This window comes from Pholcus phalangioides, unplaced genomic scaffold (assembly GCF_987345545.1).
Source record: "Pholcus phalangioides strain wild (caught in Gottingen) unplaced genomic scaffold, Ppha-v1.0 ptg000008l_1, whole genome shotgun sequence".
Taxonomy (NCBI): Eukaryota; Metazoa; Arthropoda; class Arachnida; order Araneae; family Pholcidae; genus Pholcus; species Pholcus phalangioides.
The window spans coordinates 12,290,903-12,303,470 of record NW_028301601.1 but is presented as its reverse complement, the minus strand read 5'-3'; the positions used below and the strand labels follow the sequence as shown (position 1 = coordinate 12,303,470).

Sequence of the window (12,568 nt, the reverse complement as noted above, 5' to 3'; positions counted from 1 at the left end):
GAATGACCCAACTTTATTCAATTGAAAGACTAAAATGATCTTTACTGTACGATGTTTTAAAAAATGGGAAATTATTGCATGTCATGGCCCCCACATCCTGAAGCAGACCCCTAGGCTGGGATCTTTTACGGGCCCCAACCAGACTTTCATGGGGCCCCTTTATGACGAATTTATAGCGTGAAAAAACAAAAAAAATGATGGAAATCGCCCCAGGGCTGGAACCTTGTCAGCCCACCCCTTGTGGGGGCCATGTTGCATGCATATTATATGCGTCAGTATTTGCGTTATGAAATGCATAATTTCTCTGAATTATACATTGAACAGCCCCCCAACCCCGATTCTTTTTCCTGAATAAAATAATCTGATTTTGACTATTTGAAAGAACTTTAAAAAAGTGGAAGTTTCAAGCTTATACAAACGTTGATTTTATACATTATTAAAATGAAAATAATATTATTTTCCTGAAGCAGAAATAAATTAAAATGTTGGTCATGGTCCTTACGAGCCAGAGACAGCTGCATCTACTGTCATGTGCTAGTAAGAGTTGCAAGAGAGGGGGGGAGGGGGAAACTCCGAACATTGAATCAGCAGCTTCGTTAAAGATCAACATCATCACAAGTGAACACCTGCTACGCCAGAATGTGAAATATTGATGCTACTATAAAGTACATGTAAAGCTACATTTATCATGCTTGCTTATCATCCTGATAGATAGATAGATGAATTGCGAAATTTTCCTACGCTTTTGACGATAGTGCGATAAGAATCGCACAGCCCCTGGGATCTGCAAAAACCTAATATGGGGGGAATGGGACAGTTTGTCCCGTAGGGCTTGGCCACTGATTCCTAACCTTCTCTTCGTTTCGCACCCCTAGCGCAGTACCGGTTCTATATTTGTTACAAAATTTAGTTTTTTGTAATTAGCTACATTAGTTATCCATTAATTAATTTTTACAAAGCCTTTTGCGTATCATTAAATTTCCCTTTTTGCCCGATTTAGTTAGTTTCGGTTTCTTTTTTTTTTTGAACATTATTCTTTAAACATTTTTCGTAATTTGGCTTGGGAGAAAAAGATTCAATGAATCGTTTTCTATTTATTGATTTTTCAGACAAAATAACAATACATACATGTTTGGCACGTGATTAAATCTTTTTTACGTTTTTTCTGAGTCTTGCTTGGCGACAGTATCAAATCTATAAGGGAAGCATGTTGATAACACGAGGTACGAATGTAAACAAACGGCAAAATATTTTGACAACAGTGCCAGCCGCTTATTAAAATCACTTTTACCCTAACAATTTTAATTTTATTAAGGGGTTGATTTTTATAACCAGTGAGTCGGAAACTAAAATTACAAAAATATACATCTCCGAAGGAAAATTCTATCAAGTAAATGTGAACCACATTGATGAAATTACACTTGTATTAGTTAATAAGCTATTCATGTTTTCTGAATTGGATTTTTCCACAGACGTTTGCAGTTCCCTTTACGGTATTTGTTAAATACATACTTTAATTGACCATAATGATTCATAGACTAGAATTGTGCTCGGTTTAGAAGTAGAAACTCCCGAGTTCAAATCTTCTTTTCACTTTTTCCGTTTCTTGTGCGTTCATCGCCAATTTCTTAAAGACTGCTTTTTCAAAAATAAAATCAACGTGGGGGGGGGGGTATTCCTATCAGTGCAGCAAGCCTACAAAATTACAAACGTTCATAAAATTGTGAAAACTGCGGTGGATACGATAGAACGAGAAATACGGTAAATAAATTACGAAATTTGTAAATTTTAGTTGCTTTTTTTTTTCATTTAATTTATTGCAAGCATTCATCGTAAATTGCTAACCAAGTCCAGATTCAAAAATAAGACCAAATAATTCACAAAGTTAAATTTCCTCTCGAATTTCACGCAATTGAAAATTTTATATGAAACCTCATTTCAAAAATGTTTTTGCTTTTTAAAAGCGGCGGGGTCGATCTTATTAAACGGAAATTTTACTATGTGATTGATTGGAACTGACTTAATTTCGTTTTTGGAATTTGATTTTATAAAGTAACTGATTTTATTAATCGGTGATTATATTAGTGGCGGGTGCTGTATTGATGCTATTTTTCCTCAATCGAAATGAAAATCAAGCACAATCGCTAATCTAAAAAAAACTTATGCAACGAATTTCGCGATACATTTCAATGTCAAAATGCCAGCATGCTTCATATTTGTTAAAGAATTGAAAAATTGAATTTTTCTCATCATTTCAATTTTCCTGAATAGTCAATTCACACACGTTATGGTTTTTTTTTTCATCTCGCATCCCTAAAAATGCTTGGCCGCACCCCCCGGGTTAGATAAAGCGTGGAAAAACCACATCTGCATTCATGTTTACATTGCATACAACGATCTTGAGAAAAATATAATGAATTTTGCTTTTACATTCAATTATTTTAGCTATTTTATAAGAGCACTTTTTTCAAAGCCCTTTTTTCCCCCTATAAAAACATGGGGAATTTATGTGAGATATTTTTCCATTTGATATGTGATTTAATTCTACAGTAAATAATTCTCGTAAAAAAGTATTACGTAAAAAAGTTGTGTTTCACAAAAGTAATGTTTTCTCCCATAAATATTACTTATTGTATTTTTTATAACTATCGATAAATATATTATATACACATAAAACCATCACACAACATAACATATTACGAAATAAGAGACGAGGGAAAAAAAGCCGATTAAAAAATAGGTCTGAAAGTCCGTTGTAGTTGACGTGAAATCTAATTTCAGATTATTCGGGTGAAATTTCGTTTCACACTCAACAATCAATCGGATTTTATCGGTGCATGCGATAAACACTTATCGGTACCTTTTTTTTATTATCAGTTTGACATTCACATTAGGAACAGGCGGAAGAAACGAGAACTAAATTTTCTATTTCATCTAAATGCCGGGACAACATCCGTTATATCCCGCGATCACCGCAAAACAGGAAGCGGAATATAGTTATTTCACGGAGCTTTTTATTCTTTCAACTTCCTGAAATTAAAGGTAAGCAAGTTTTAGATTATGAATTCATGCGCTTGTCAACGTTGCACATTAATTTTTTTTTTTTCATCTCGTGACTCCATGATGAACATTGTAAGATGTGTTTTGTGTTTTCAAATATCAAGTAAATGTTGCGTACAGATCTACTACAACGACTGTATAACCACCTTCTAGAGCCCTTTCTGCTTTATAAGGTGTGGGTATAACTAAGTCCCAATGCCGATTCATCGCAAGTCTAAAAAAACAGTAACTTGAACCTATAGAATTGAAACTTTAATGTTGCTAAAATATAATATAAAGTAGCTACTGAATAATAATGAGGTAAAAAAAATAATAATTAAATCAGGTCACGTGAACATGGAATTCAGCTTCAAATCAAACGTTGCCAAAACATTTTAACAAAACGATGGCATATGAATACTTTTGCCCAGTCTAAACAAGCAATCTTACATAAAATTTGGCAAAATACAAAGCATTACTGGAGAAAACATGTGTAAGAAATTAAACAAAATCAATTCAAGTTGCACATAATAAAAATGTTACCTTCGTGAGTAGTTGTATCAGGAAAAAAAATCTAATATTAAAAATATAAACACCCTGAAAGCGAAGAATACAAAAAAAAAAAAAAAAAATAAGCACTTTCACACACAAAACTAAGAGAGAGGAGAAACTGTGGATGAAATGTTATGGTGGCTTTTTTCTCTTGATCAGTCCACGAATCAGTTGAACAGCATACTCTGCAAGTTCTTGCGAACCTGCATCATCTGCAGTTGTCGATCCTCCTGGAGGATTTTCTTTCGCAACTTAGTCATCTGCTTGGTCATGTCGTTGTGGATCTGAGCACACTGTTGGGTATGGCTCGTCTCCAAATCATCTATGCCCTACGAAGTCAAAAAGGATTTCTTTAAAATTTAATTTGTATTAACAAAAAAAAAGTTATTTAATTTTTTTTTCCTTTTTGCAGCAACATCGGACAGAAGCTTAAACAACACAAAAATGTACCATTTCATAGAACTGGAGTGGGCACTGTGTCACACCTCGGATTTTATGAATTTAGTTTTTACTATTATTCCCTTTTGACGACTTCTAGTAGAATGTCAGTAGACCGTATTTGTGGAAATTATTACACATGCTAACTATTGAAAACATGTGACGCATGCGCTTTAGCTTCACAGCAAGGTATCTAAACATCTTTGATTGTATTCTCATTTTCTCATTAATGGGTATGACGGTGACACAAGAACATGCTTTGCTGGTGAAACTCTTTCACGAAAAAGGCAATCCTTCAGTGTGAGCTCTGCGGAGGATTTCGGTATTTGGTGATGGGGTTCGAAAATCGTTCCATCCCCAGGGGCGGACCTAGGGCTGGACGGCCACATGATGTGCCACTGGTGGAAAGAATCCAAATCCGGGGTAAGTAAAAATTAGAGAAAACGTATTGTTTATAGTAATGGATGGGATAATTTCAAGAGAAGGAATTTTTTAGGCATCGCTTCCAGTTAGGAACACTGTGGATAACTAAATATATAAATATTTGCAGTATGTAGAAAAGTGCGCGAATATAAACCCAGGGTTATGGTTGTAGATGCTAGAGCTTTAACAACTAAATTGCCTGTGTTATCTTTCACAATATTACGCACGGCTAACAAAAAATTGCGGATTTTCGGGGGTGTTCTTCTGAAGCGGCTTATATGCTCGAGGGGCCCCGAAAAAATGTCACTCATTGGTGAGAATTTTTTTTCCCTCGAGCCACCTCTTCCAATTCTTTCAATAAGACGTGTCCGAAGTTTCCTAGTTTTGTGATGAATTGTTGCGGCTGTAGACAGCTCAGAACAGAAAACTTTAATTATTATATAAACACACCCCCTACATCATAATTCTACGAAAATCGCATATGCCAATCATCCTAGGGCTGAATTCAAAATAAGTATTAATCATACTAATTTATATTTATGGTAAATTTCTGCGAAAATCAGAAGGAAAAAAACAAATTAGCGATCAAATATTTTCACATAATTCATCTAAATTAAAATAGTATTCGAAATCAAGTTTCTCACTCAGAACAGAAGGGGCAAAAGCGGTAAGTGATACAAATAAAATAGTTACGTATATAAAATAACATAATATACCTTGAAAAACTGAGCTGCCATTTCTTTCATCTTCTGGGACTGTTGATTCCTATAGGTAACACCCAGACTAAGCTGTTTCTGTTGAGCTGCCATTACTTTCTTCTTGTCCCAAAAAAAATGAAAAATAAAAATTAAGAGAAATAATTAAAAAAAAAGGGAAAAACATGATTTATAAAAGTACACGTTCGCTTTAATATAAGAAATAAAAAAAAGGCCAGAATATATATAATCTCGTTTAAAGACGCAAGTAGAAGCGGATCCATAGTTTTGCAACCCTCCTCCAGTTCTAATGCAATTTTCTTGACCACCCGTTTCCCAAATTTGAGGTCTATCCGAACTAGAGGCGGGAGAACTCGCCGTCCTGAGCTATAGAATTTTCAGCCCTCCCCTCCTACTCTAGTAAATCATGCCTCTGGACTTTGACAATAAGCATTCAATTGATTCTGTGCAGGTTATGTGAACAACGGGGCCACAATATTTTCACATTCTTTTTGGGAGTTGTGCCTACTACAAAAGTAATTGCAAGTAATTCATGTACATAAGTACTATTAGTGAATTCCAACTTTCCTCACGGAAACGAGAATTTCGTTTCTGAAAATGAATTTTTTTTTCCCCACCGCAAAACAGATCAGAGCAGCAACTAACGGGGAGAGGAGGCAGGCGGAACTGGGGATGAAAATTTCAATCTTTAACCTCTCCTTCAACATTATAAGGAAGCGCCAAAATGTCTGCTTGTCGCGGTTGACCAAGCATCTACATCTAGTTGCGGCCAAAGCTTTGGTTGCGGCCCTGAAACAGATATTATTGAAAACCATGCGACGCTTAAGTTGCAGCGGAAAATTCACGATAGAGCAGCACATCAACACCGAAACATGACGAAATACACTCGAGCCTCGTAAAGACGAAGTCGAAAACATACAGGAAATATATCGTAGTAACAGAATTTCGTATTAACCATCAAAACAGTGATATGTTTATGTGCAACGTGAAAGTATTTGATTCGTTTTTCAGAGAAAATTATATAAAGCAAGTTTGTCTTGACAACGTTTCTGTATTTTTAAGGCTTATATTTTTCTGTAGGATATGTTTTTTTTTGTTTTTCATAACAAAACTTTCAGTTTGGTACAGAACCTTGGAAATATTTAAAAAAATCTGTGACATGAATTAAATGTATCAGTGAACTACATTTAATGTAAGGTTAAGGAGCACCTTATGGTTCAAAATACTTTTAATTTTTTCAGGACACAAATCCCTTTGTTAAAGAAAATTTTACGTTAGGGAAAAAAGTCATAGCTACAAGTTTTTGGGTCATAAAAATCCTAGCCCCCAGTAATTTAACATCTATATCTGAATATTATATTTTAGTAAAAAAAAAGAAAAATCGCTGGAAAGAAGATAGGTCAAAGCAAGAGTGACGAAAGGATTTTTGAAATGAAAATGAGCCCCATCAGTACTAACAAAAACCAAAAAAATATATATGGAGCAGTCAAAATGAAAACCTGGCTTTTTTCGCAGAACTCCTTCTCCTCCTTCAAATTCAACTCGATATTATCCATCATGTTGACCATTTGCTTACGGAACTCTTCCAAGACGGCCCTACGTTCCACAGACTGGGTTTTGCAAGTTTCCACAAGCTTCTTCACAGTAGCGTTAGTCGATTCCTGAAGAGAAACAAAATAAAACAAGTCAAACGAGAGCGTGCGATTTTACTTCAGTAGGCCTATACACTGCTCTACAGAAATATGCATACACATTTGGAGAAATGAATTGAAAGGTGAAAATGTAAATATACTATAAGTAAAAAAAATAAATTCAAACACCGTTTTTTACGTTATAGTGTTAAATGAGCAATGCTTTAAATGTTATCAACCCCAAAAATGCCTGGTAGTCCTCTAAGCACTTTGACACATTTTTTGATATGACATTACAATTTTTTCAAATTTTATGATATGCAAATTATTAAAAATACTATGCATTTTGTTGGAGGGTGGTGTCTTCTGACGCTACAGGGTTTCGCAGAGTATTTATCTCTACTACAAAGGGTCTGCGGAGTATTGACCTTTACTACAGGGGGTCCGCGATATCAAAGTGGGAAGCACAGCTCTAAGTGTTTCAAAAGAGCGTATATAAAGATGTCGCAAATATGAACGTCTTTACGGGCTGCAAAAACCATTTTTTGCGATTTCCCAATATTTTCTCTTTTGGCACTTACAGCGTTCACCACTTTTTACTTTTCAATTATAGAATCTTAGAAACTGTGATATTTCATGCGCTAATACATCAAATCACACTGGGACTTGCAGTATATGATGTAAAAATGAGTTAATTTCTTTCTCATACAAGCTTACGGCTTCCCCTAAAATCTTTCCCAGGGACTCGTGGTTACTACTACTAAACCACACATGCATCTCGTCCACATCCCTCTGTGGAATTTCTAACGAATCGGTACATGCTGAAATGTGCGTGTACGTGTTGTGAACCCAACGTGAAGTCTGTTATCGTGTACTGCTTGTTATGTGTATTGCTGCCATCAATTTTTCTAACTATGAGTGAAGTGCAATCATTGATTAATTGTACCGTTGTAGGCCTGTTGCTCTCTGTGAGATCTTTTTAAAGGGGAGATCGGCTCGCATTCGCCCTCGGAGTTGGGACCCGGCGGGGGGGGGGGGGGGGGTTGCATGTATAATGATTAACGAATGTATTTCCAAAATACCCCTTAAAATTTTTGAGGAGTGAAATTACTCTTCAAAAATTTACTTTCGGATAACACTGCTCCCGACACCCCTTAGTAAGATTCTTATCTGGGGGCTCTGGCGTACTCAACCACCACCACCACCTCCAGCTTAGATTTCGGTGGGGTTTTTTTTTTTTGCAATAAAAACCCGTGGGCTTTTCGAGAAGGGGGGACAAAACGATGACATTTTCCCCCACTTGAGAAAATCTTGCGTGCACCAATGTCTGGATGCCCCGATGTTCAATCTAATTATTTCGGTTTTTCCTTTTGGTTATTTTTCCCTCCAAACTATAAATTAGCTAGAAAATTAATTTAGGAGCTCTCACTGAAAATCCTGGATCGGCGGGCCTGCTACTACTATTACTAAACCGTACATGCACGTCGTACACATTCCTCTACGGAATTTCTAACGAATCGGTACATGCCGGAATGTGTGGCCCTAACGTATTTATGTTGTCGACTTGCGCTTGCTTCGTGTTCGTGCTGACATACCTTCCATTTTCTGAGGTAAAAATGGAAAATGCTTGAATTTTCATGTTATGTCAGTATCGTGTTGTAGGTCTGCCTGATCTCTGAGGCGAGACTTTTTCCATGGAGGGTCTGCTGATGGATGTGGGAGGGGAAACTATGGTGATATTATAAAACCACGTTAATTACTACGACGGCAAAAATCCTGACAATAAGTTATGGTTCAATCCCATCCCAGTTATGGGATCACGATCAGGGCCGTACGCAGGAGTCATTACGTACATTGGTGATGTCTACTTTGATTGTGGCACACCGGAGAGTTGGGGTAGAGGGAATATCTGTCAGAGAAATTTTGATTTGCTAACATTCAAAAAAGCACTTCAAATTTACAAGAATTAATGATATTTTTTGTCAATGTTTTACTTATTTTCTTTCAAAAGCATTTTAAATTTTTGACAAATCTGTGTATGGCTCTGACCTCACCAGATGCGGGAGGAGGGGGGGATTTCACGATATAGGCGCGGATCCAGGGTGGTGATGTCTTGAAGGAGTAACTTCTTTAATGGCTAATCACCATCCCATATTCACGAAACAATGAAAGTTTTTCTATTTGATGGATCGCTAGGGGGTAGGGCAAACCAGCCCTCCTGGATCTCCTCCTGTCTTGGTACCTATATACTGTACTCTATAATATTCGCCGATTCCTTAGAACGTAGCCTATTATTTAATTTTAATGAACATTATCACAATTGCGGCGCACATAGCTATGAATCAATTCAATATTTTTTAATTCCTATTTCTACGAGTGCCCCCCCCCCCATAAGTATGAGGATTGGTGCAGCTACACCTGTCGCACGGGAGGCTCTGCTCTGACCACAACCAGGACCCCCAACTGCGTAGATACCTTGTTAGCCAGGGGCAAGCACTCATTTTGGCACCCCCGTGTAATGTAGAAGGAGCAGGCCACAGGGTGAATTCGGCGCCCCCTACACTCCAGCGCCCGGGGTACCAGATCTGCTTCATCCCTCACCTCTAGTTGCGGTCTTGACCATAACTGCTGTAAATAAGTATTTATCAAATTTACCAACGACGCTTGGGTATCGTGCATATTCGCTTGTAAAAACGATAAATTTATTAAACTTCGAACTATGCGGCCGCAGAAGGCCCCAACTGAAGGGGGGGGGGCGCTTTTCTATCACCAACATATTCTTCGCTTAAGCCGGGTTTTCCTAGGAATAGGTTTGTTACGCAGCGTGAACCGAGTTAGACTATTTCGCGACGACAGAAACGTGTTACATAATCATGCTATGCGTTTGTGTTTTCCTAGCATGGCGGCTATATAAAGTATATGGCTTTGGCATCAGCTACACTGCCGTCTGCATGCTCCGGTTTGAAGGGAAGGAAAAGAAAACACACAAGAGTGAAGAGAATATCGGCAAAACCGCGGCGCACGACGCATTTGACTCCTCCACAAGCAGTGGGCCAATCACGCCCGACGTAAAGCGCCGTCGTGAGCCGTATTACGCTCTGTAGGAAAACAGTCATGCTGATTTTCTTATTGGTGAGTGGACGGCGTGTCGCGCTGGGCGAATCACGTTGCGCGCGGAACAGGAAACCTGCTCCTAGGAAAACCCGACTTTACACACTTGAAAAAACGGATAGAATCGGCTCTGGTTGTGACCGGGGGCCCCCTGTCCAAGTGATTTGTCTGAGGCCCTACTAGGAAAATTTACATGTATGCTCCTCGAAAATTTCAACTGTATCTCATTTTTACGTGGGCCCTCATCTCTTAATTAAGGTCCCAGGGCCGTGCCGATGCGTTAAGACGGCACTGGTTGTGACTCTTACATGTATTGATGGAAAATCGTAAGCCATCGAAGATATATATACAGTCAAACCTCGTTAATGAGTCACTCTTGGGAGAGCAAAAATATGACTTAGTAAGCGGAGTGACTCGTTAAACGGAGTAAGCCATAGCTGTGCAAAATTCCTGCCCGAGGACAATTGGAACTTCCAAAAAGAGACCCGGTAAGCGGAGTGACGTGTTAACCGGGTGACGCACTAACGAGGTTAGACTGTATATATGCAACACAGCAAAGATATTTAAAAAAATATTTACAAATTACATCAAATCATCTTTTTCGACGAGAACCACACAGGACCGCAACCCGCACCGAAGGGCGCCGAGTTTGCCCCTTCTGTTTTTTTTTTTTCCCGTTGTAAAATAACAGGGATGGGGGGGGGGCCCGGGCGGCAGAATAAACTATCGTTTCAAGTTGCGGCCCAGGAACCACAAAACGAAAATATGTGAAAACTGAAAGGAAAAAAAAAATACCTCGGCGAATTTCCTCACTTTCTGGCGCTTCGCTTCGAGAGTCTCGTTCATCTTGGAGCTGAACCCTTCGAGAAGTTTCATCATTTCGGTACCGAAGCCATTGCCTACCGACGTGTCGTCGTCGCAATCATCCATATTCTTGCTGTTGTCGACACGAATGCTTTTCTTCGCCGGTGAAACGCCGCAGCCGCCGTTGACCACAGAGGAAGCGGCATCATTGAAGAAGGATTCTTCGGTCATCATGCCTGCTTTCTTCATGAAAGATTTATTAGGAGCCAAACATCTGCTCGATCTCCCCTTGTTTCCATTAACTTTCTTCGACATGTTTACAAAACCTCGGAGCCCCAACTCTTTTGCACGGTGTTTAGGTTTTACCGAGACACAAACTGTTCGTGTGTGCTTTCCAACAGCCGAACTAAAACTGAACTTTATTTGGCGGGAAACATCTTTCCTTCTTCCACAATCGAGTAGAGGCAACAACAAACCTTCTGCTGAAGGTGTTGGCAGCGGGCCTTCGGGTCATGAGCAGACGACATAACATCTGAGATGGACATCGATGGGGTGACCATACGCATTTTCTGTTTTTCTGGCTGTCCCGACTTTTTTTTTTGCAAAAATGTCCTGGTTTTTCACGTATTTTCAACGAAGTCAAGTTGACTTTTTTTTTTGTCATTCTATTCTTCAAACCAACGATTGAACTCCAACTCAGAAATTACATTAGGGGCCGTTCAAGTATTACGTAAGCAAATTTTTAGCCATTTTTGATCCCCCTCCCCCCTTGCCAGCAAAATTTCGTCATCAGCTCTGCCCCTCAGAATCCTAACTCATATTTTCATAAAGGGTGGTTGATGACGTAAGCATTATCCAACCCCCCCCCCCCTCGTCATCAAACGTCAGCAAATCGGAAACAACCACCCCATCGATGATGACGTAATACTTGAACGGCCCCTTAAGCCGGGTTTTCCTAGGAGCAGGTTTCCTGTGCCGCGCGCAACGTGATTCGCCCAGCGCGACACGCCGTCCACTCACCAGTTAGAAAATCAGCATGACTGTTTCCCTACAGAGCGCAATACGCCTGACGACAACGCTTTACGTCGGGCGTGATTGGCCGACTGCTTATGGAGGAGTCAAATGCGTCGTGCGCCGTGGTTTTGCCGATATTCTCTTCACGCTTGTGCGTTTTCTTTTCCTTCCCTTCAAACCGGAGCATGCAGACGACAGAGTAGTTGATGCCAAGGCATATACTATAATATAGCCGCCCTGATCTGATGCGTCTCGCTAGGAAAACACAAACGCGTAGTGTGATTATGTAACACGTTTCTGTAGGCCCGAAATAGTGTAATTCGGTTCACGTTACGCAACAAACCTATTCCTAGGAAAAGTCGGCTTTACGATAATCACGACTACAAATAAGAATATTCATGTCACATATTTGTGTCATGTTTGTTTTTTTTTAAATTCGCTGCAATTTGCAGTAGCACTTCATTTCCCACGATTAACGCAGTATGAATTGACGTCATCGTGGGGGGCCCCCCAGCAATAATGACCGTGCCGCCATCCCCCCCCCCCTAGCCCCAGACTTCCAGGTCTAACTTTGGCTATGCCTACGCAGTTTGTCGCCTCAACCCAAGAAAATGAAATTCTTTGTGATTAATATGACCATATGTTCCGTATTTTCCCGTATTTAGGATTTCTTCACAGATGCACCGACATGAAGAAAACATTGGGGGGGGGGGCCTGAAAGTTTCAGTCGTTCCGTATATACGGGACTCAAGCTCTTATGTAGGAGGAGAAGGGTGCGTTGCATTTTGTATATTCATTAATTAATGGGGAGGGGAGGCTGTGTAGCCTCATCCCCTCAGG

The 12,568-nt window shown here is 39.3% G+C and overlaps 1 protein-coding gene across 1 annotated transcript; it reads right to left on the bottom strand.

Moving 5' to 3' along the window:
* Nucleotides 1-3,296: 3,296 nt before the first annotated feature.
* Nucleotides 3,297-11,133, bottom strand: LOC149083733 (synaptonemal complex protein 3-like). Its single transcript, XM_089235408.1, has 4 exons — nt 10,706-11,133; nt 6,668-6,829; nt 5,169-5,267; nt 3,297-3,920 (listed from the first exon to the last, which is right to left on the bottom strand). The coding sequence occupies exons 1-4, from the start codon at nt 11,027-11,029 to the stop codon at nt 3,759-3,761; spliced, it is 747 nt and encodes a 248-aa protein (XP_089091534.1). The 5' UTR covers nt 11,030-11,133; the 3' UTR covers nt 3,297-3,758.
* Nucleotides 11,134-12,568: the final 1,435 nt, after the last annotated feature.

Excerpts from the sequence above, each read along its gene's own strand:
- LOC149083733 (XM_089235408.1), bottom strand. The coding sequence starts at position 11,029 with ATGTCGAAGAAAGTTAATGGAAACAAGGGGAGATCGAGCAGATGTTTG. Across the intron at positions 5,268-6,667 it reads AGTTCTGCGAAAAAAGCCAG|AAAGTAATGGCAGCTCAACA; the intron begins GTTTTCATTTTG and ends TGGGACAAGAAG. Across the intron at positions 3,921-5,168 it reads TGGCAGCTCAGTTTTTCAAG|GGCATAGATGATTTGGAGAC; the intron begins GTATATTATGTT and ends TTGACTTCGTAG.